This window comes from Neophocaena asiaeorientalis, unplaced genomic scaffold (assembly GCF_003031525.2).
Source record: "Neophocaena asiaeorientalis asiaeorientalis breed wild unplaced genomic scaffold, Neophocaena_asiaeorientalis_V1.1 scaffold648, whole genome shotgun sequence".
NCBI classification, from domain to species: domain Eukaryota; kingdom Metazoa; phylum Chordata; class Mammalia; order Artiodactyla; family Phocoenidae; genus Neophocaena; species Neophocaena asiaeorientalis.
This window is the reverse complement of record NW_020172781.1, coordinates 3,845,641-3,870,856: the sequence shown is the minus strand read 5'-3', so window position 1 is coordinate 3,870,856 and position 25,216 is coordinate 3,845,641. Positions and strand designations below refer to the sequence as shown.

General features: G+C 43.2%; 1 protein-coding gene across 1 annotated transcript in view; it reads left to right on the top strand.

Moving 5' to 3' along the window:
- Positions 1-2,419, top strand: part of SPPL3 (signal peptide peptidase like 3) — a 102,161-nt gene extending 99,742 nt beyond the window's left edge. The window contains exon 11 of the mRNA XM_024741519.1: positions 1,173-2,419. Coding sequence (XP_024597287.1) covers positions 1,173-1,244 — 72 coding nt within the window. The 3' untranslated portion in view covers positions 1,245-2,419. The remainder of the gene's footprint in view (positions 1-1,172) is intronic.
- Positions 2,420-25,216: the final 22,797 nt, after the last annotated feature.

Sequence of the window (25,216 nt, the reverse complement as noted above, 5' to 3'; positions counted from 1 at the left end):
TATAAACCAGTGAAAGCAATAACATGGCATTGACCCTGGACTTGGGTATGTATTCTCCTCGCTGGAGGTGGTTCTGCTTAAGACCCTAAGCTCTTGATCTTGAGAGCGGGATCTTTTTGTTTTTGTTGTTTGGGGAGGATTTTGTTTGTTTGCCTGCTTTTTTTTGCTAACCTGATATTAGCAACCTCTTTCAGGTTCTTACAGCCATTGGCTGACAATACTCATGAGGAGACCCCTTACCACCTGGTCATGGATTAATTAACTGAAATCCCTAAAGCCCCGCTACAGAGACTTCCTGCTTCTCTTAAAAAACAGCACCCTGGGGCCTCCCTGGTGGCGCAGTGGTTGAGAGTCCGCCTGCCGATGCAGGGGACATGGGTTCGTGCCCCGGTCCGGGAAGATCCCACGTGCCGCGGAGCATCTGGGCCCGTGAGCCGTGGCCACTGGGCCTGCGCAACTGGAGCCTGTGCTTCGCAACGGGAGAGGCCACAACAGTGAGAGGCCCCCGTACCGCAAAAAAAAAAAAAGAACAGCACCCTGTTGCCACCTAATAGCCCTTTAATACTCTGCATTAAAGTTTGGAAATAATTAAGAAATGCATTGTGAAAACTAAGGGCAGGGCTTCCCTGGTGGCGTAGTGGTTGAGAGTCCGCCTGCCGATGCAGGGGACACAGGTTCGTGCCCCGGTCCGGGAAGATCCCACATGCCGCGGAGCGGCTGGGCCCGTGAGCCATGGCCGCTGTGCCTGCGCTTCGGGAGCCTGTGCTCCGCAACGGGAGAGGCCACAACAGGGAGCGGCCCGCGTACCGCAAAAAAAAAAAACAAAAAAACTAAGGGCATTATCTGATTTATAAGATTTATATTATCATCCACATTTTACAGATGATGAAACAGGCACAGAGGTTAATTATCTTGCCTAGATCATCTGAATCATAAGTGATAAAACTGCCACCAGGGCGGAGTTGGTAAAAGCCCTTACCCACTCAGGGGGCTTAAGAGCCCTTCTAGGAGTTCTTCAAAGAATGAGGGGTTACTTTTCAGTGAGTAAAATTTGAATGTTCTTTGATTCTCCACAGAAGCAATCTGATCTGAGATCAGGAGTCAGAAAGGACTTGTAGGTATGTATGCCTCGAGTTGAAATCTGTGACTTAGTGAAGTTCCTTCTTTCCCAGGGTGACCTACGGCGGATGTGGTCTGAGCCATTCCACTCCAAGTCCAGCAGCTCCCGATTCCTGGAAGTATGATGGATCACAGAGAGCGACCAGAATGGCCTCTCAGTCCTTTCCTGTCCACGTGTGGTTTTGTTTCCTCTCAGAGCTGGCCTGGTACTCGGAGATGTACCTGTCTAAGGACTGCCATGTGACCGGATTATGCATTTGCAGGAGCGAGGTGCTGGAGCCTGTGTGGTTCCTTCTCTTCCTGCCGTTGGAGAGGTGGAGCCCCTCCTGAAGTGACAGGCCTTCCCCAGCACTCCTCCCTCCCCCGTTTTTATGGATCTGCACCAGACTGTTAACCTTTGGGGGACGGAGATGTGACTGTTTAAACTGACAAGGGCAAGGAGTCGTTCTATACCTTTGAACACTAAAAGGATGAAAAACATTAGCAAACTGGTTTCCTCAGTGAACCCTCAAGAACTTTTGGGACCAGTTTCCTATGGGGGACTCAGTTTCAGAGAACTGAGACAGAAACTCTTCTGTCATTATATTCTTTCCGTTTTTTGGATTTATTAAATATTTTCTGTGGTGTGCAGTGACTTATTAAATCCACAGACACTGAGTGACTTCTTACAACATACACATAAGAATTTGTTGTAATGAGTTCACGTCCACCCAGATGTTGTGTTGGCAGTGAACAAGGGCACGGTTTTTATACGTACATACACACACATGCACATGGATATATATGAATAAACAAAAATTAAAACCTGCTAAGATCATGCTGTATAGCAGACAGGGGCTTGCTGTAATTTTTAGCATGTAGAGCAGTTCACTCTGGCTTCCTTGTATATGGATAAGCGGCTGTCTTTCCCTCCACAACTGAACATGCAGTTAAAAAACAGTATAGTATTTGTACTGATATACTCATGGACTTTAGGGGATGCTCATTTGGTTTTTGATCAGTGTAGCAAATTAGGGATGAAAAGTTAAAACTTTTTGGCCCTTTTTTCATTTTTACAGGCTTCTCCCTTGCAGGGTTTTTGATAGTTTCTTCTTGAACCAGTGCATGTATTATAGCAGCAGGTGTCTTTGTGCTTTCTGATCATAGTAATGTACTACTTGTAAATACATTTTTCTATTTTCTATTTTTTTGTATTTTTTTTTGGCATTTTGTTTCATTGGTGTGCTGTATTTTCCATGCCCTCACTCCTTTAAGAAAAAAAAAGGAAAAAAGCAACACGATCCTGTCCTTGCTGTTGTGATTATAGTCTTGGTTTACCTGTTGTGACAACTGGGTTTTGGGGACAAATGTCAAACACCCCCGGAGATGGGCCCTACGTTCCAGGAATTGTGGCAAGAATGAGCTGCTGTGACCCTTAAATCTGCCCGTGTGCTGTGGCCTTGGCTGGAGACCCAGTGTCCCAGCAGTGACTAGTGGGAGTGGTGTCCACAGCCTGAGGGGAAATTGCCCGTTGTTTGGAGGCAGAGAGAAGCCGGGGATTGGCCTGCCCACCTGAGAGCAGGGGTTGGAGAAGGGCCCATGTTTCCCGGGCTCTCCCTTAAGCAGGTGACCTGTGTATAAACTGGGGCGCTGTGGGCCCCATGGCTGGAGGTCGCGGCGGGTGGCACTCACAGGTGGTGCACGTGGCAGTGAGGATGGTGTGCTCCTCCGTCATGTCTTCAGATCCTGCTGAAGGCTGTATGTTTTTTGTTGTTTCGTTGGGTTTTTTTTTTTTTTTTTTTTTTTTTTTTTTTTTTTTTTTTTTTTTTTTAATAAATGACTCCTTTCTAGCCTTTGTTACCTCATCTTCACTTTTGGTTGTTGGTACCAAATGGAGCTCCCGTCCCCTCCCACCTGCTCTGCCTGTTCAGGAGACTGACTTCAGGAAGCCCCTGTCTGTCTCCAGATGGGGTCCCCTGCAGCTCTGGTTCAGCCTACAAATGTCAGAGAACGGAGGCTTCTGCTGTCCACAGAACTCAAAACAGCCTCTGGGTTTAGTGAAGACCAGAAGTACACCCATATACTCTCTGCTGAGCAGCTGTACTTCTTTCTTAGCCCTCCAGGATGCTAATGGCTGCTTAAACAGGGAGCAGAGCAGGAGGTGGGGGGAATCTTCCAGAATGACTGATTAACGGCAAGTGCCAATAATAGTTAAAAATAATATCCTGGCAGTTTGTCATTTTAATTTTTCTAACTTTTCATTACAAAACTAAATTCCAGACAGAAAGAATGTAAATTTTTGTCATTGCTTTTGTGCAGGTTTGGGGGGAAAATACCCATACAGGACTCCTGAATGTAATCTGGATTCCAGTTGTAGTCTTCAGAGCCCTTGAAACTTCAGCAGAGTAACTGCAAATGTTCCTTTTGTTTTAAATTAAACACAGGAGACACGCTAGAATTAGCCCGGTTCTGGAAGTGTCAGGCTCTTCTAACGGGGAGAGGTTGAGGGTGGGGTGTGCAGTTAAAGCACATGCTTTCAGTTTCTCCTACAGCCTCCCTCTCTCCCCTGCTTCATATACTTATGTCCTGGTCTTATTTTTCCTGGTTTCTCAGATACTGAGTTTTGGGGTTTTGTATCTAAGAAGTTTCTTGCATTAGGCAAGGCATGTTGACAAAGTTCCAGCATGGACCCCCTTCCTCCCTCCCTCCCTGGTCTGGGGATTTTCTTCCCCCAAAGAGTCTGCATGTTGGAACTCTCACTTTTTCACAGTAACTTTCTTCTTTCTAATTTGAGCTAATGGAGATACGGCAGCAAAGTTTATCCAAAGCCTAGCACGTTCCATGACTATTATTACCACTTATGCCTTTTCTGAATAAGACAGCTGCACAGCTCCCTGTGTAGGAACAGTTCAAACTGAAACGGGGGCGCTTTGCAGGGGGCTGGGGGGCGGTAGGCTACTCTCTGAATTGCCTTTGTAACATGCCAACACAGGCCTTGGTTAAGCAGGTAAGTTATGTTACCCACAAGAAAAACAAAAGAACTACTAGTTCTCTGTAAGAAAGGAGGGAAGGGAGTTTTGCCAATGAAGTGTTAAAAATAGAATCTGCCGAGTCTGCATAGCAGCTCTCACATTACTGCTGACCAGATCCAGTGTTGTGTGTAGACATCTGTGTTTCGTAAAGCCTAACATTTATGTCAGAGCCTTGGAATGTAGCAGTTCTGTGCATATGTGAATGTCAACTGTGCGGTTCTTCTCCACAGAGACAGGTCAGACAGCACAGGGTCAGAAGGAAACCAGCCCATTCTGCTTCTGGTCTTCCAGTGCATACTGGCCTGGACAGCCTTCTTCCTTCACTCAATCCCATTTTTTGGGCAATTTCCATCACTGAAATCAAGATCAAGGGCTCCTAACACAGGTGTCAACCTTGCTACAGGAGTTTGTACTGAAGAGCTGCAAATCTAGTAGTAAAACTCGGGCCCTCCCCTCTTCTCAGAGGGATAAGCCAGGTAAGGGTTTTTTTTGGGTTTTTTTAATCCAGAAATTATTTCTATTCCTATGCAATTTACAGACTGCTTTCTACTTGCAAGCCTCTTAACTTCAGGTTCGGAATCCAGCTTCTCGTGTATGGAGCCTCTCCCAGGACAGTATTTTTCCCACTCCTTCTTTTGACTGTGGCAAGCCATCATTTGTTTCCTCCCCAAGCTTCTCCTTGGAATTCAAAGCCCTTTGCCATCCATTTGAGGTAATTCAGTCATGTTTCACTTAAACTGTGTTAGTCACTGGGTGCTCCTTCAACAGAACCAGACATCCTGATCCCTACCCTCGTGGTCTAACGCAGGCCTTGCTTCAACTTGCTTGATGTGTGGGGAAAGTGGGGTGGCAAGCATCCCCCCCACGAGGTTACTCAGCGGCACAGCACAGAGCTGCAGTCATAGCTTTCTGTGCTCGAATCTGGGCTTAGCTGTAAATGGCAAAGGCGTGGCTAGGAATGCTGATTCACAGGGCTGGGTGCGCCTGGCCAAGAGAAGGTTGAAAGCAGGGTTATAAGTGCTCTTTTTTCCTGTCCCATTGGTGCAGGTGAAGCCCAGTGCTCCTGAGGGACACAGGCCAGTGCTGAGCCAGATGTATCCCTGACAGCTGAAAGCGGCACCAAGTGCAGTTTGGAAGTCTTACTACTTAGAGCCAGCAGTTGGTTAGCAGGCGCTTTATCTCAGTGTCCTGCGGTCCTTTGTGGAAATTCTAACTTCATGCGGTGCTCTTTAGCAGTGATCCCTTTGCTGTGATGTAGAGCTCTTAGATGTTTGAGTTGTTGAAGATTCACGTGGAAGGCTCAGGCTTAGTTATGGTTTCTTTCATTTGGATTCTGCCTAGTCAAAATTCTTAAGTTCCAAAAAGTCGGTCCCCTGTTGGGTGGAACCTGTAAAACCTGCCACTGGTTCGCAGGCGAACAGAAGCTCTGAGGGGTCCTGGAATAGGGGAGCCCCTGGGCTTCCTCCAGCGCCCACTGCGTCCTAGGGTTCTCACTAGACCCCAGGAAGACAGAGGAGTGGGAAGCCTGTTAGGGAGAGGAAACATGGGTTGGAACTGAGAGTCGGGAGGTCTGCCAGGCAGTGGGCTGCAGGCTTCTGCCTTGTGAGGAATGAAAGACAGGAAGTGGGTGTCCGGAGGACAAAGGCGGAGGGCAGCAAGGTGGCCGCCTGCCAGCATTCCAGCCTCAGGATTCTGGGGGCCAGTCCTCTGCCTTGCCACAGACTTGCTCCTGCAGGCAGGTTGCACGTCAGCTTTCTAACGACAGTTTACTCAGCCCGCTGGATCTTCCTGGGTGCGGCAATCTCGTGCACCTAACTTCTAGTAGTTGAACCTTTTCCATTGGAGACAGTGGGTTTCTTCCCACTTTTGGTCAGTGTTGTAGCTTGATTATTTTAGGTTTTTTCCCTGGGTATACAGTAGCCGTGCCCAGCTAAGCAGGCTTACAAGGGGAGGGCAGAATCCTGGCTACAAAGAGGAGATTGAGGACTTGGTAGTTCAGGGAGGAGCCGCCCAGCCTTGGCCTCTGAGATGACGAAGCGCTCTGCAGATGAGTCATGGTCTTGCCAGCTGGACAGTGGTGGAAACAGTGCTGCGCTCCCCAACGCTGTCAGCAGGTCGGACCCCGGCCCCGGCCAGAGCTCTGTGAACGGAGAAACACCCTAAAGCACCCTGCTACCACCTCCCATTGCCCTGGCCCGTTCAGCAGCCACTGGTGTTTTCGGGGCCTGCGCCATTGGATGTCACCTACTACTGGGTCTCCCTGCCTCCATCTGGCCTTCACCTTGGTCTTCACTGAGCTGTTTTGCCAGCAGGCCTTCCCGTGAGAGCTGCCCCGGGCTAGGGTGGGGTGGGAAGAACAGACAGAACCTGGTGCCACATTGGATGCAGAATGTGGCGATTAGAAGATGACTCTGGCTTCTGACCTGAACAATTGCCAAAACTGAGATAAGGAAAAGAGAGTGAGTCCTGTTCTAGCCGGTAGAGTAACTAAAGCTAAAAAGTTGGGATGAAAGCATAGAAATGGTATTTAAAGCCTTAGGGAATATACAAGCTGTTCTCAACAGTGAGAGGTAGGAGAATGGCTCCCACAGGTGCTGTGCGTCGAGGCACCCGCCAGCACACATCCCTCACAGCCACATGGGGCCTTGCTTCGGTGACAGAGTCCCTCTGAGCCTTAGTTTCCCGATCTGGAATGGGAATAAAGGTGCGCCTTACTTAAAGTATTAAGTGAACGTTAGGCACTGTTCAGGTTTACTGAGTTTTCGTGTACTCCACAACTTACCAGTCTTCATGGAGTTAAAATACAATTAAAAACATCAGACTTAAACAGATACACACGCTTTCTTTATTCAAATGACCACAGCTTCTGAGGAAACTGGTTATCCTTCCACTGTTGAGGGGTGAAGGCTCTTCAGTCCTAGTCCAGGCTTTCAAAATTGAGTGGCTGCTGGATAGATAATAGGGTCTCTACCATCATCCTAGGCCAGTCCAGGATCTTGACATTTTTCTGGACACGCTGAAGGACTTGGCACAAGGAGGGGGGGGATGAGTGAGCCTGAGTAGAGGTGGTCCAGGTCTGCGTGTTCTAGGATGTCTGGGCAGTCCCTCTGCTGCCACGGCTCCTCTGGGGAAGGGCCCAGCCGGTCACCCTGGTCAGGTTTCAGGAGTGACCCTTAGGAGCCATTCCTTAGGAGGTCAGCTTAGGCCTTAATCATTTTGCAGCCCAGTCCGAGCAGAAGGCTCGCAACAGAAGCGTGAAGTGTCCTGGCTACAGAACACAGAGGGGGCCTGCAAAGGGTCCTGGACTTGTTCTTGCAGTAACCCAGCTGGGACAGAGTCTGCCTAACGGATCCTTAACATTTTGGCTGCTTAAAGCCAAGAGTATCAACCTCTAACCAGATTCTGCAAACAAACCAACGTTGACCTTTCATCGGTCCAATGTTGACCATTTTATTTTTCTATACTTCTGATTTTTTTTCATAATAAACACTTCCTACGCCCTCTTTTACTTTATTGTACTTTACAGCTCTGCTGCTTGTTTTGAGGGAAAAGGTGACTGCTACACTGCAAAGCTACCCGGTCAGTCCCTGTGGGCCTGTATTCTCAAATCTCAAGGCTTGTCTTGAACACACTTGGAACAAAAGACTCAATGGGCCAAACTCCCAGCCTGTTTTCACATAAAGAGCAGCATCTTTCTAAGCCTCTTGGCTCTAGTCAGCCCACAAGACAGGAGAGGAACAGGAGCCAGACTAGGTAGAGGGTGAAGGCTACTCTTTGTTTTCCTTTTCTTAATTTTTATTGGCGTATAGTTGCTTTACAGTGTTGTATTAGTTTCTACTGTACAGCAAAGTGAATCAGTTAAATGTATATCCACTCTTTTTTAGATTTCCTTCCCATCTTTAGGTCACCATGGAGCACTGAGTAGAGGTTCCTGTGCTGTACAGTAGGTCCTTATTAGTTACCTATTTTATGCATAGTACTGTGTATATGTCAGTCCCAATCTCCCAATTCATCCCACCCACCCCCTTCCCCCCTTGGTAAGTTTGTTTTCTACATCTGTGACTCTGTTTCTGCTCTGCAAATAAGTTCATCTGTACCATTTTTCTAGATTCCACATATAAGCGATATTATATGATATTTGTCTTTCTCTTTCTGACTTCACTCTGTATGACAATCTCTAGGTCCATCCGTGTCGCTGCAAATGGCATTATTTCGTTTTTATGGCTGAGTTATATTCCATTTATATATGCATCACATCTTCATCCACTCCTCTGTCGATGGACATTTAGGTTGCCTCCATGACTTGGCTATTGTAAACAGTGCTACAATGAACAGCAGGGTGCGTGCATCTTTTTGAATTATGGTTTTCTCCAGATACATGCCCAGGAGTGGGATTGCTGGGTCATATGGTAGCTCTATTTTTAGTTTTTTAAGGAACCTCCATACTGTTCTCCATAGTGGCTGTACCAATTTACATTCCCATCAACCGTGCAAGAGGGTTCCCTTTTCTGCACACCCTCTCCAGCATTATTGTTTGTAGATTTTTTGATGATGGCCATTCTGACTGGTGTGAATACCTCATTATAGTTTTGATTTGCATTTCTCTAATAATTAGTGATGTTGAGCAGCTTTTCATGTGCTTCTTGACCATCTGTATGTCTTCTTTGGAGAGATGTCTATTTTGGTCTACCACCCATTTTTTATTGTGGTGGTTTTTTTTTTTTTTGATAGTGAGCTGCATGAGCTGTTTGTATATTTTGGAGATTAATCCCATGTCAGTTGCTTCGTTTACAAATATTTTCTCCAAGTCTGAGGGTTGTCTTTTCATTTTGTTTATGGTTTCCTTTGCTGTGCAAAAGATTTTAAGTTTAATTAGGCCCCATTTTGTTTATTTTTGTTTTTATTTTTATTACTCTAGGCAGTGGATCGAAAAAGATCTTGCTGTGATTTATGTCAGAGTGTTCTGCCTGTTTTCCTCTTAAGAGTTTTATAGTATCTGGCCTTACATTTAGGTCTTCAATCCATTTTGAGTTTATTTATATTGAGGTATAGTTGTTTTACAATGTTGTGTCATTCTGAGTTTATTTTTATGTATGGTGTTAGGGAGTGTTCTCATTTCATTCTTTTACTTGTAGCTGTCCAGTTTTCCCAGCACCACTAATTGAACAGACTATCTTTTCTCCTGAAGTCTACTCTTAAAAGACTTCAACAAAGCATTTGGGAGATTCTCTGGGTCAAGGTGGGGAAATTGGGGCATCAAAATATCATTGATGAAGTAGATTAATAACTAGTTGAATGACCCTATTATCCCGAAGGCCCTTGCCTTTGTCCTCAGCCCTGCCCTGCCCAACATTTCTCTTGATAATTTGTCTGAGGACACAACTTCCAAGCTTAGCAAATTTGAGGAGGATGTGAAGCAAGGAGAGGGAACCTAACCATGATCCAAAGAGAGCCCTGAGGCCTAGGACAGGCGGTCAAACCAAACATGGGGAAGTCTGATGGAGACAGCTACTGCAAATGATAGCCACGCACCGGACATCAGTGACAGCCCACAAGAATCCCCTGAGGTAGGTGCTACTATCACCAGTTTTACAGAGGAACGCACCCAGCCCCCGAGATCACCACCTGGTAAGTGGCAGAATAAGCCCTAAACACTGGCCTGTGACCTTAACCACTGTATTTCTCCCCATCACAGAACTGCTGATAGCCCCTACCCTCAGAACATACAGCTGGGTCATTAAATACTGCTGGCTCAGTGGCCTACGCCTCACTCCGAAACGCCTTCAATCTAGCCACTACCCAGAGGAGATGAGGACTGTTACAGCCACCTCTGCCCTGTTCCTCCCAAGGCCAGTGTATGTTCCACATTGTGGGCCAGAATGGTGGGCAGTCATCTCAGACTTGTAAAATCTCATGATACAATATAGGCAGGGCAGATTTTATTACCAGTGTTACAGACCAGGAGTTTCAAGCTCAGCTAATTTTGCCCCAGGTCTTCCTGCCTCCAGAGCCTGAGTTCATTCTCAAAAGGTAATTTCAGAAGGTTTTTTTTTGGGGGGGGGGCTTAAACAAAAGCAGGGAAGCTTCCTTAAACAGAGGAGGACTGTGCAAACAGCTTCCTATTGGAAGTGGGGGACCACTGACCCTATTAGGAAGCAGGGAAGAGCTGGAGTTTGGTTGCCTGAGCCCTACGTGACCCAGCTGCTGCCCAGAGGGGTGTGCAGACCTCCCTCCCAGTAATGCTGTAGCAACATGGAGTACTACTCACTAAAATAGGGTTACTGCCTCACACAGGGACGAGGACGCATGCCTCCTAGCAAGCCACAACCAAACAGACTTCAGTGTTAAAAGGATGAGTCTCCCATCGCTGTCATTAAAACAAAACAACAAACCATGAAAACAACTGTCAACTGCTGTTCTGATCTCCAATAGTGGTGGACTGTAATTCAAACCAATCCTCCTACTAAAAATAACTTTAAAATATAGATGAAATACAGACAATATCTTTTGAAAAGCAATGGAGAAGGTTCTGCTTCTGCTAATGATGGAAGAACTCCTATTCCACCCAACCCTCCCACAAATACCAGCTATAAATTCTCAACAAAATGTAGAAAGCAACCTTAAGGCAGTGTAGAGCAACCAAACTGAGGAGAAACTGGAGGGGAGCTGACAGTTGGAAATGAACGGCACTGGGTAAGTTCCCACTTTTATGGCTTTTTGCCTGATAACAGGCCCCAAGTGGCACTCTGTGGGGTAGTTAAAACTTATATAGAAACCTGGCTTCAATAACCAGCCAAAGGAAGGGGTTCGAAATGATCCCAGCACTGTGAGGGAGTAAATCCCAGAAACAAGAGAGGGAGTCCCACATGCCCAACTCTATGATCCCTAACTATATAGACTCTAAGCAGCCACAGCTAAAAGAACTAAAGAGACATGTCAGCTGCTGCTCACCGAAGAGGAACCCAAGTTTTAAGTGTGGGTTCAGCCAAGTTAACTGCCTACTTGGAAAACAGTCATCAGCAGAATTTCTACAGCATATTAATAACAATATCCAGGATGTAATTCAAAATTACTGTACATACGAAAAAGCAAGAGAATGATTGATACACGAGAGAAAAAGCAATTAATGAAAACTGACTTTGAGATGATCCAGATGTTAACATTAACAAATTTTTTTTTAGTTGGCCGCGTTGGGTCTTTGTCGCTGTGTGCAGGCTTTCTCGAGTTGCGGTGCGTGGGCTTCTCATTGCAGTGGCTTCTCTTGTTGCGGAGCACGGGCTCTAGGTGTGTGGGCTTCAGTAGTTGTGGCTTGTGGGCTCTAGAGTGCAGGCTCAGTAGTTGTGGCACACGGGCTTAGTTGCTCTGTGGCATGTGGGATCTTCCTGAACCAGGGCTTGAAGCCGTGTCCCCTGTGTTGGCAGGCAGATTCTTAACCACTGCGCCACCAGGGAAGTCCAACACTCAAGATTTTTAAATCAACTGTTATCCATTTGCAGCAACATGGATGGACCTAGAGATTGTCATACTGAGTGAAGTAAGACAGACATATGATACCAGTTATATGTGGAACCTGAAAAATGGTACAAATGAACCTATTTACACAACAGAAATAGAGTCATAGATGTAGAGAACAAACTTATGGTTACCAAGTGGGGGAGGGATAAACTGGGAGATTGGGATTGACATACACACACGACAATATATAAAATAGATAACTAATAAGAACCTACTATATAGTACAGGGAACTCAATACTCTAATGGGAAAAGAACCTAAAAAAGAGTGGATATATGTATAACTGATTCACTTTGCTGTACAGCAGAAACCAACACAACATTGTAAATCAACTATACCCCAATAAAAATTAAAAATTTTTTTAAATACTAAATCAACTGAGAATTATAAATGCACAAATAGGAATTGTGAACAGGGAAACATTAACAAAACCAAATAAAAATTGTAGAACTGAAAAATACAATACCTGAAGTAAATTTAATACATGGGATTAACAGCACATTGAAGATGACAGGTTAAAGAATCATTAAGCTTGAAAAAGAGCAAGGGGGCTTCCCTGGTGGCACAGCGGTTGGGAGTCTGCCGGCCAATGCAGGGGACGTGGGTTCGTGCCCTGGTCTGGGAAGATCCCACACGCTGCAGAGCAACTGGGCCCGTGAGCCACAATTACTGAGCCTGCGCGTCTGGAGCCTGTGCTCTGCAACAAGAAAGGCCGCGATAGTGAGAGGCCTGCGCACCGCGATGAAGAGTGGCCCCCCGCTTGCCACAACTAGAGAAAGCCCTCGCACAGAAACAAAGACCCAACACAGCCATAAATTAATTAATTAATTAAAAAGAAAAAGAGCAAGGATTAGTAAACCTTTTCTGTGAAGGATCAATAGTAAATACTTCGGGCTTTAAAGGTCAAAGATCCATTACAAATACCCATCTCTGCCATTCTAGTGTGAAAGCAGTTATAATAAATGAATGAGGATAAACAGATTCAACCTGGGGTGGTCCATAGTTACAGATAGAGCAAATAGGCATCCAAAATGAGGAAGACAGAATAAACAAATGGGACCTAATGAAACTTAAAAGCTTTTGTACAGCAAAGGAAGTGATAAACAAAAGGAAAAGACAACCCACAGAATGGGAGAAAATATTTGCAAACAGAGCAACGACAAGGGATTAATCTCCAAAATATACAAACAGCTCATGCAGCTCAGTATCCAAAAAAAAAAAACCAATCAAAAAATGGGTGGAAGATCTAAATATACATTTCTCCAAAGACGACATACAGATGGCCAAGAGGCACATGAAAAGATGTTCAACATCACTAATTATTAGAGAAATGCAAATCAAAACTACAGCAAGGTATCACCTCACACCAGTCAGAATGGCCATCATTAAAGAATCTACAAACAATAAATGCTGGAGAGGGTGTGGAAAAGGGAACCCTCCCACACTGTTGGTGGGAATATAAATTGGTGCGGCCGCTATGGAGGTTCCTTAAAAAAAACTAAAAATAGAGCTACCATATGAGCCAGCAATCCCACTCCTGGGCATATATCTGGAGAAAACCATAATTCAAAAAGATACATGTACCTCAGTGTTCATTGCAACACTATTTACAATAGCCAGGACATGGAAGCAACCTAAATGTCTATCGATGGAGGAATGGATAAAGAAGATGTGATACATATATACGATGGAATATTAGCCATAAAAAAGAATGAAATAAGCTATTTGCAGTGACCTGGATAGACCTAGAGGTTGTCATACTGAGTGAAGACAGGAAGACAAATGTGATACCACTTACATGTAGAATCTTAAAAAATGGTACAAATGAACCTATTTATTTCTGTTTTGTAGAGTCACAGATGTAGAGAACAAACTTACGGTTACCAAGGGGGAAAGTGGGGAGAGGGATAAATTGGGAGACTGGGATTGACATATACACACTACTATTATAAAATAGATAACTAGCAAGAACCGACTGTATAACACAGGGAACTCTACTCAATACTCTGTGATGGCCTATATGGGAAAAGAATCTAAAAAAGAGTGGATATATGTATATGTATAACTGATTCATTATGCTGTATAGCAAAAACTAACACAACATTGTAAATCAACTATATTCCAATAAAAATTTTTAAAAAGTTTGAATGTGGCAAAAAAGATAAAAGATAGAAATATAATCAGTCTTGTTGATCTGTGGGACAGCATCAGTCTAACATACACATAACTGCAGTCCCAGAATGAGAGGAGAGGGAGAATTAGGGCAGAAAAAATTTTTTTGAAAAAACAAATGGCTGAATATTTCCAAATTAGGGGAAAGTTCAAGAATCACAGCAAACCACAAGTAGAATAAATGTAAAGAAACCCCTACCCAGGGACTTCATAATCAAACTGCTAGGAACTAAAAATTGAAAATACTGAAAGCAACAAGATAGAAATGGAGCATTATATAGGGAAACATTTCAATCATATGAAATATCCCACAACTTTGTGAGTATACCTAAAAAAACTACTGAACTGTATACTTTTAAAAGGGTGAATTTTATGGTATGAGAATTACATCTGAACTTACCAAAAAAAAGGCCACTTCATCTTACTCTCCTGGATCACTCACAATGGGGGAAGTCAGGTGTCATGTCATGAGGACACTCGAGCAGCTGCACGAAGAGGTCCACATGTAAGAAACTGAGGTAGGTCTCTTGCCAACAGCCAATATCAATGTGCTGTGATGTGAAATTCTGGAAGCAGATCCTCCAACCTGAGTCAAGCCTTCAAATGACTGCAGCCCTGGCCAATATTCTGACTGTAATCTCACAAGGAACCACAAGCCAGGATCACCCAACTAAGCCGATTCTGAATCCCTGACTCACAGAAACTGTGGAAGATAAATGTTTACTGTGTTCAGTCACTAAGGTACGGGGTGATGTGTTATACAGCAGTAGATAACTAATAAAACTGACAATGGTAAATACGTGGATTAAATATAAAAGGCTTTTAATTTCTTTAATACATATAGCTGAGCAAAAATTTTAACATTGTATGGTATACATTGTATGTATTATATAGTGTATAAAGATGAAATACCTGTAACAACTATTGCATAAGATGCGTACCCTTCCCCCATACCTCGCCCTATGCATCTCTTCCATCTGGCTGTTCCTGAGTTAATCTGCCTGTAACAACCTGTATCCATCGATGGGTGAATGAATTAAATGCGACACACACACCACACACACACAATGGAATACTACTCAGCCATAAGAAAAGAATGGCATTCTGCCATCTGTGACAAGATGGATGGACCTTGAAGGGAATACACAATACAATCACCTATGAACACTAAACCAAATCTCCCTGGACTGCTGAGATTCATTAGAAGGACAGCTCCCTGTGGTGCTAGCTAATCTTGAACCTCAGGCAAATGGGTAACGTGCATTTGAACATTCACAGGAGCTTCTGTCCGATTATAATGTAAGTCTTCGGGGATGAGCATTTCTTCCCAACGCCAGTAGGTCACACTGACCTTATAAAGTATAATGTTAAACGAGAGTGCTAGAGAAATTAGCCTTTAAAGATCTTGAAATGCTCCCCTTATCATCTTCCACACTTAACTTGTTTTATTTCCCTTTGTCCTAACTACTGAAGTAGAAATACAGTTATTTTTATGGAAGATAGATAGATAATTGACGCTTCAAGCAAAAGTAGTAAGATGTGAGGTTCATAATATATAGAAGTAAAGTGTATGACAGTATCACACAAAGGTTGGAAGAGAAGAAACGCAAATATACTGTTTTAACATTCTTGTATTATGTATGAAGTGGTACAATATTATTTGAAAATAAACTGGTAAGTTAAAGAGGTATACTGTAAATCGTAGAGTAACCAATAAAATAAGAAAATAAGCCAATGAAAAGATAAAATGGAATCATAAAAATAATCCAAAAGAAGGAAGGAAAAAAAAGGAAACAGAAGAGATGAGGCGAATAGAAAACAAATTGCAAGATGCTAGGTATAAAACCAAACATACAAATATTCGCATTATATGTAAATGGTCTAAACACCCCAATTAAAAGGCAGAAATTCTCATGGGATTTTGAAAGCAAGGTCCAAGTATATACTACCTTTGAGAAACCAACTTTAAGCATAAAGACACATAGATTAAAAGGATGGAAAGGGGCTTCCCTGGTGGTGCAGTGGTTGAGAGTCCACCTGCTGATGCAGGGGAGACGGGTTCGTGCCCTGGTCTGCGAAGATCCCACATGCCGTGGACCGGCTGGGCCCGTGAGCCATGGCCGCTGAGCCTGCGCGTCCAGAGCCTGTGCTCCGCAACGGGAGAGGCCACAACAGTGAGAGGCCCGCGTACCGCAAAAAAAAAAAAAAAAAAAAAAAGCATGGAAACTATATATGATGCTAACACCAACCATTAGAAAGATGGAGTGGCTACATTAATATCAAAATAGATTTCAGAACAAGGAACATTATTAAAGCAGATCATTCCATCATAATAAAGTGGTTAATTTATCTGAAGTACATAATAATCCTAAATGTTTATGCAGCTAATCGTAGAACTTCAAAACACATGAAGCAAAAACTGACAGAAATAAGAGGAAAAATAGTCTAATCCACAAGTATAGTTGAGGTTTCTATATCCCTCAGTAATTTATAGACCAAGTAAATAGAAAATGAGAAAGGACATAGAAAATTTAACACAATCAAACTCCTTAACCTAATTAACATTTATAGAAGACTCCACCCAACGATAACAGAATACATATTCCTTCCAATTAACATTTATAGAAGACTCCACCCAACGATAACAGAATACATATTCCTTCCAAGTGCACAAAGAACATTTACCAAGAGAGACCATATTCTGAGCTGTAAGATAATAAAGAGAAAGGACTGAAACAATACAAAATATGTCCTCCACCACAACAAAAGTAATAATAAAAATCTAGAAAATCCTCAAATATTTGAAAGCTGAATAATGTACTTCTAAATAACCCATGGATCAAAGGGGGGTGCAGATCACAGGAAAAGTTAGAAAAAACACTTTGGAAAGAAATGGAAACATGACATGTCAAACTTGTGGGATACTGCAAAAGCAATGCTTAGAATTTGTGTGTGTGTGTGTGTGTGGAGATGTATATATATCTATATATATAGATTTTTTTTTTCGCCATGCCATGCAGCTTGGGCGAGTCTTACTTCCCTGACCAGGAATTGAACCCGGGCCCCAGCAGTGAATGTTCCAAGTCCTAACTATTGGACTGCCAGGGAATTCCCAAGAATTTATACTTTAAATGCTCATATTTAAATGAAGAAAAATCTCAAATTACCTAAGCTTCCATCTTAAGAAAACAGAATATGAAGACCAAAGTAAGCACAGAGGAAATAATAAAGGCACAAAAATCAAATCATATACAGAAAAATAACAGAGAAATCAGTTAAACCAAAAGCTGATTCTTCGAGAAGTTCAATAAAATTCATAAAAAATTTAACCAAATGGATGGGGCAGTGGGGAGACACAAATTACCAACATCAAGAATGAGAATGGGAACATCCCTCCCCAGAGACTCTGTAGACATTAAAAGGATATTAATAGAATGTTATGGATAACCTTATGGCAATAAATTCAAGCATTTAATTGAAATGGACAAATTTCTTTTTTTTTTTTATCCTCCTCATCCTCCTCCTCTGGCCCCATCCTGAAATGGCTGAATTTCTTGAAAGATAAAAACTACCAAAGCTCGGGCTTCCCCGGTGGCACAGTGGTTGAGAGTACGCCTGCCGATGCAGGGGACACGGGTTCGTGCCCCGGTCCAGGAAGATCCCACATGCTGCGGAGCGGCTGGGCCCATGAGCCATGGCCACTGAGCCTGCGCATCCGGAGCCTGTGCTCTGCAACGGGAGAGGCCACAGCAGTGAGAGGCCCGCGTACCGCAAAAAAAAAAAAAAAAAAAAAAAAAAAAACTACCAAAGCTCAATGAAGAGGTAATAGATAACCTGAATAGCCCTAATCTATTAACTTGAATTTATAGTTAAAAACCTTCCCACAAAGGAAACTCCAGGCCCAGATATCTTCAATGGTGAATTCTAACAAATATTTAAGAAAGAAATATTACCAATTCTACACAAATTCTTCCAGAAAATTGAAGAGAAGGAAATGCTTCCTCTATTGGGGAAGCATTTCCCTGATACCAAAACCAGAAAAACACTGCAAGATAAGAAAACTACAGACTAGGGACTTGCCTGGTGGTCCAGTGGGTAAGACTCCATGCTCCTAAATGCAAAGGGCCCGGGTTCGATCCCTGGTCGGGGAACTAGAGCCCACAGGCAGCAACTAAGACCCGGCGCAGCCTAAATAAATAAATAAATAAATATTTTTAAAAGGGCTTCCCTGGTGGCGCAGTGGTTTGAGAGTCCGCCTGCCCATGCAGGGGACACGGGTTCATGCCCCGATCCGGGAAGATCCCACATGCCGCGGAGCGGCTGGGCCCGTGAGCCATGGCTGCTGAGCCTGCGCGTCCAGAGCCTGTGCTCTGCAACGGGAGAGGCCACAACGGTGAGAGGCCCGCGTACTGCAAAAACAAAAACAAAACAAAACAAAAAGCTACAGACCATTATCCCCCATGAACACAGACATAAAAATTCCTAACAAAATTTTAGTAAATTGAATCCAAAAACATACAAAAAGGATATCATGATCAAGTGGAGTTTATTCCACGAATGCAAGTTTAACATTCAAAGATCGATCATTCATATCAACAGACTAAAAAAGAAAAAAAGCAGACGCACAAAAGGCATTTAACAAAATACAATATCCATTCATTATAAAAAACTTTCAGCAAACTAGCAATAGAAAGGAATGTCGCTGTTTGATAAAGGGCACCTACAAAAAATAAAACAAGCATCATACTTAATATTGAAAGAAATCAGCAGAAAATAGGAATCTGAGGGGGGGGAAAAGGTTATTCAGAAATTCATGTTTTGGGATGTGCAAGGATAAATTGTGCTCATGATTTCCCTAATCATTGCTTTAATCAACTATATAATTGACATTGTCAGATTTTTTAATCTTGTATATGCTTGTGCTTGTAATTATCCTTAAAATCTTTTAGATATAAAAATAAACTTACAAGGGGACTTCCCTGGCAGTCCAGTGGTTAAGACTCCATGCTTCCACTGCAGGGGACGTGGATTCAATCCCTGGTCCGGGAACTAAGACCCCACATGCCGCGTGTTACGGCCAAGAATAAACAAACAAACAAACTTACAAATTCTAAAACAACCACAAAAGAAGATTTTAATAGATGGACGGGATAAATGGGAGACTGAATTACTTAAAGCTGAAGATGGCTGAGGGAATTACCCAGAATGTAGCACAGAGACAGAGACAGAGACAGAAATGTGAAAAAGAGGTGAAGAAACATAGAAGATAGATGCCATTCAGACCTTCTCACTCTATTAGGAATTCCAGATGGAAATAACACTGCCTGCCACCCGGGTTTGTTCTGAGAGTTAGAAGGGAAAGATGATCATAAAAGCTAGCACGTATAATGTTTACATGTGCCAGGGATGTTCTGTGCAGTCATCACTGGAATAAAGAAGAGCTAACGAAAATATCGTCTCATCAGTGAATTTACATCATGGTACCTCCATAGAAGTGGATACCATGGAGCTGTTAAAGAAGCACAGGCAGATCTACAAGTACTAATATCAAGGTGATCTTCAAGATACATTGTTAACTGGAAAAAGCAAGGTGCAGAACAATACATAGTGTGGCCAGTTCATAATTGTCCAGGCATAGACAGCTCTAGGAAGTTACAAGGAAGTAACTTAGAAGGTAACAGTCACTGCGCTGCAGGGAGGGGGGACAGGAAGAAGGCTGGCTTCACTCTGGGCATTTTTGTACCGTTTTGAGTTTTTTAATTCGTGCCTGTATTAAGTAATAATAAAAATTCTATTAGAAGAAAATTGGGGGAAGTTCCCTGGTTGCCTAGTGGTTAGGATTCCAGGCTTTCACTGCTGTGACCCGGGTTCAGTCCCTGGTCGGAAAACTGAGATCTGCAAGCCACGCAGTGTGGCCAGAGGAAAAAAAGAAAAGAAAATTTTGCCAGGTGGTGGGGACAGCCAGTGCAAGGGCTGGCGGCAGGGAGGAGCCAGTGGTCACCGAGTGTATGCTGACTGTGGTCTGTGTCCCCAGGAAAGCCCTGCTGTTGACCACAGACTCCAGGCCACAGGCCAGGCTGTTGGCCTGTGTGTCCCGGGACTGGATGAGGCTGCCCAAGCTGTCCTTGTCCCAGACCCCCTCCCCATGGGGCGAAGGTGCCTCAGGCCAGTCCCACTCCTAGAGGTGCAGAGAAGCAAGACATTCACCTCCTCCTCCTTCTCACGGAAGGAAATTAGTCATAAAATGATATCACTTGTCATCATTCTTGAAGTAGAAGATACATGATGCAGTAATAAAAAGTGCAGTTTAAAAAATGATAAAAAATGCAGGGAGGCACCCACAAAAGTGCGAGGTGAAAGGCAGAGAAGGAAGCAGAAATGCATGGTGATTTCTTCTGTCTGGGAGAAATGAATATCCTGTTCCAGTTCTGAAGATGAGAAACTGGAAATACAGACCCAATATTAAAGATAATGGGGGGGGGTATAAATTGTAAGTTTGGGATTAACATATACATACTACTATATATAAAATAAACAAGGACCTATGTGTAGCACAGAAAACTATGTTCAATATTTTGTAATAACCTATAATGAAAAAGAATCGGAAGAATATGTACATATACATATGTATGTATAAGTGAATCACTTTGCTGTACATCTGAAACACTGTAAATCAACTATACTTCAATTAAAAATAATTAATTAAAAAGTAAAGACAGCAACGAGAAAAACTAAAAATGCCTTAATTTTCCAAATTACCCAGAGGAAGACATTATGGCAAAAGATGAAGAGCAAAGAAAGCAATATGGAAGCCTTAATAAAGGGGATATATGAAAAAGGGGAAAGTTAAGATCAAGAATCTGGTACTAATGTAGGTGGGATAAAGTCATTTATTAGAAGCAAAAGTTCATATTTGACCAAAAAGATAAATCCAACCACTTGTGACTCAGTTCCAAAGTAAAAGTTTGAGCAAAATACACCAAGCAAATAAATACACAAGAAAAGAAAACAAGGACGTGATAGTCATATCCAGCAATGCTGAATTTTGTTAAAAAGTATGAAGCACAACAAAAGTTTCCTTAAGGTGAGGACCATAATCCACACAATATTTCATTATTCAACTCAAGCTGTGAACCAGCATTACTTTCAGAGGGGAATGGGGCTGGGGGTCATAAAGATGGACCGTCCATAATTTCAAATCTTTAATGATAATATTTTCAGTTATTACTACAATAATTAAAAATAGAAATCTTAAAATCTGACATTGTTATGAAACTTTACTGTCAAACATATCAAACTGTAAGAGAAATGCAAGACAAGAAATTGATAGACATTAAAATGTGGTTGAAGGGACTTCCCTGGTGGCACAGTGGTTCCGCCTGCCAATGCAGGGGACACGGGTTTGAGCCCTGGTCTGGGAAGATCCCACATGCCGCGGAGCAACTAAGCCCGTGCGCCACAACTACTGAGCCCACGAGCCACAACCACTGAAGCCCGCGCGCCTAGAGCCCGGGCTCCACAAAAGCCACCGCAATGAGAAGCCCACTCAATGTAACAAAGAGTAGCCCCCGCTCGCCGCAACTAGAGAAAGCCCGTGTGCAGCAACGAAGACCCAACGCAGCCAAAAATAAATTTAAATAAATAATTTTTTTAAAATGTGGTTGAAGAATTGCAATAATGTCTTTCAGTCCTGGACAACACAAGTCGGCGGGGGCAGGGGGGAGGAGAATGGGTGTAGAAAGAAAAAAGGTCATGATGCCTAAGCCAGGTCTTGTGCTCTCCCCAGCACCACCTCCGACAATGGTGTCCCTCTTCTGCACAAATGACACCACCATCCATGCAGCTGGACAAGACCCTGTATCCTCATGACCAGTCAATCGATCGCTGACTCCTGTCCATTTAACCTCCTGAATGCCCTTGGAATCTGTCCATTTCTCTCCATCACCTCTGTCTCCACCCTGATCCAAGATACTAGCATCCTGCCCCTAGATTATGACAGGAGCCTCCTAACTCACCCTGACAAACCTTCCCTTCCACTCCCACCACCTGCTCTGCACATCACAGCCAGAGTGATCTTTTCAAAATGGAAACATTCTCGTACCACTCCTCTGGGTCCATGAGCCAAGGGCTTCCTGTTGCTCTCAGGATACGGCAGAAATCCGTTACGTGACCCTCAGGGCCATGCCCACCATGGCACTCCCTGCCTCTCCAGCTCCTCTCACACCAAGCTCCGTCACTCTGTCCTCCAGATGTCCTTCCATTCATTAAAGACCATGTTTCTCTCCCACCACAGGGCATTTATCTGCCCAAGCCATCTCCTAGACCTGGACTGCTCACCTCTGGGCTCTTTGTCTCACTAAGGCCAACTCATCCTTCAGATCTCAGCTCAACTGTCACCTTGTCAGGGCAGCCTTCTGTGACCCACCGGTCTAGCTCAGATGCCGTTATTTCTTATGCTCTCAGAGAACTCTGTTCCTTTCCTGCATAGTACTTATCCCATTTAGGCTATTACTTGATTAATGTCTGCCCCCCACCACCACCACCACCACTAGCCTATAAAGGACTCTGAGAAAAGGAATCCTGTTTTTGCTCACCCACTATCTCCCCCAATGGCTTGCACGGTATCTTAAATATAGTAGGTGCTGCAATAAACATGAGAACCATGAATGAATGTGAATCAAAGTATCAATATTAGTAGATCAGTCTTATTAATCTCTATTTACTGTCATAGAAAACACAACCTTTTTAGTTTCTCATGGAATATCGGTGGAAACTGACCATAAATTTCACCCTCACAAAGTCTCATATTCTGAAAAGTGGAAACAACTGATTGCTTTCTCTGACCAAAGCACAATATGACTAGAAATACACATGAAAACTAGAAACTAAAAACAGCAAGGGCAGTATCTTATTCACTGCTGTATCTCCAGCACTTTAAATAGGTGTTTGATACGTATTTGTCAAATGAACAAATAAAAATAGGAAGATGAAATTGACGACCCCCAAAGAGTAGGACAAAGAAAATAGGAGAGAAAAAAATCAAGAAGGAATAATAATAGGAATTTTAGAAAGAAAACAAAAGAGACTAAAATGATCAAAGAAATAATATAATTTTCCAAGAAATTGAGAACATGGATCCCCAGATTGAGAGAGCCCACCAAATACCCAGCTAAATGGATGAAAAAAAAGATGGTGTGTGTGTGTACACACACACACACACACACACACACAGGCATACTACTCAGCCATAAAGAATGAAATAATGCTATTTGCAGCAACATCAATGGACCTACAGATTATCATATTGTACTAAGTCAGAGAAAAATATCGTATGATATCACTTATATGTGGAATCTAAAATATGACAAATGAACTTATTTACAAAACAGAAACAGACTCACAGACACAGAAAACAAACTTACGGTTACCAAAGAAGAGGGGCAGATAAATTAGGAGTTTGGAATTAACAGATACACACTATATAAAACAAATAAACAACAAGGACCTATTGTACAGCACAGGGAACTATATTCAGTATTTCGTAATTACCTAGAATGGAAAAGAATCTGAAAAAGAATATATACACACATACATATACGTATAACTGAATCAATGTGTTGTACGCCAGAAACTAACACAATCAAATATACATCAACTTAAAAAAAAAAAGAAAAATCACCCACACCCAAAATGACCACACATCACCTTAACATTTCAGAACACCGGAAACAAAGAAAAGATGCTACAAGCTTTCATAGAGAAAATACAGGTTGCCTATAAAGATTCAAGAATCAGGATGGCTCTGGACTTCTAAATGGTAGCACTGGAAGCTAAAAAACAATTGATGCCTTCAAAATTCTGAAGAAATATAATTCCAAACTAGAGTTCTACACCCAGCCAAACTATTAAGGGTTTAATAAAGGATAGAATAAAAATATTTAAGATACACAAGGTTTTTGGTTTTTTTTTTTTTGGCCAGGCCACATGGCTTGTGGTATCTTAGTTCCCCGACCAGGGATTGAACCCAGGCCCCTGGCAGTGAGAGGGCTGAATCCTAACCACTGGACCACCAAGGACTTTCTGCAAGGTCTTCTTAAAAATGCCTGTCGTTCCCCTTTTCTCAGGAAATTATGGGAGGAAATACTCTGCCAAAACTAGGTAATAAAACAAAAAAAGCTAGAATCTAAGAAACAAGGAATCTAACCCAGGAAAGATGTTAAGTTCCAGAATGACACTGTGGGAAGTAAGTACAGATAGACATGAAGATGGTGTGGAGCCGTGAAAATGCACCTCTCAGACCGCCACACCCAGGAACACGACTGACCAAGGCCTCAACAGCTCTCCCTGAAAATCCATGGTAGGGTTTGCACCAAGACCTCACCTCCCACACATTATTCCTAGTCAATGACCAAGTGCGACAGGGACACTAAAGCAGGTCTATTCCTGGGAAACATGGGACTCCCCTGATGGCTGGAGACCCTGGAGGCTTTGCTGAAGTTTCCTTAGACTGCAGAGAGGTCTAGGATGCTTCCACCCAACCTCCTCTCCTTCACTTGTGGTCCAATGACTCTCACAGCCTTTGCCGGCTCCCTCCCTATTTCCCATCACTGACGTGTTGCTCTTAACGAATTCTCGCATGTTTAATCCCATCTTGTTTTCTGCTTCTCAGAGGACCCAGAGGAACACGAGTGGAACCAGGAGCGATCTGTGAAAACAGGGCGTTGGAACTGTCTTGCCAACCACCAGCATGGGAAGAGGATACAGTCCTGGCTGGCAGGTGGCATGGATAGATCCTGGCACACTCAGGGCTCCATTACTAAAGATCTCACCAGTTGTGACCTGGGGAATATCACGGTGGAGGGAAATGCTGTGGTGGGTGTAACGGTGCAGGCATTTGAAAAAATCAGGGGTGGAACCTGAGGGGACAATGCCTACAAAAAATAGGGCTGACTATTAATATTATTAAGAATTGTATAATTGTACCGATGCCCTGCAGAAAGATAGTGAGGAACTGAGCTGTTAACATGCAGTCAGTGGCTAAGTGGGGGCACCTGAGGGCCTTGGTGTAGAGTAGAAATAAAAGGATCTTTTTTTAAAAATTGAGATATAACTGACATACAACACTGTGTAAGTTTAAGGTGGACAATGTGTTGATTTGATCCATTTACGTATTGCAATTTGAGTCACTGACAAAGAGGCCCTTAACACCTGCAGCAAAAGGGCAGACACAGTTGAATGACAAGCTAAAGCCCTAACTGAAGGAATCAGAGCTCCAGAGACTGAATGCTCAGCCAAGGCACATCTGTTATGCAAACGAGGGGCATGGGGAGGAGAAGGTCCTCAAAACTGAGACATCTGGATGGATGCCCTCAGGAATGTGGATTCCACACCCTCCACCCC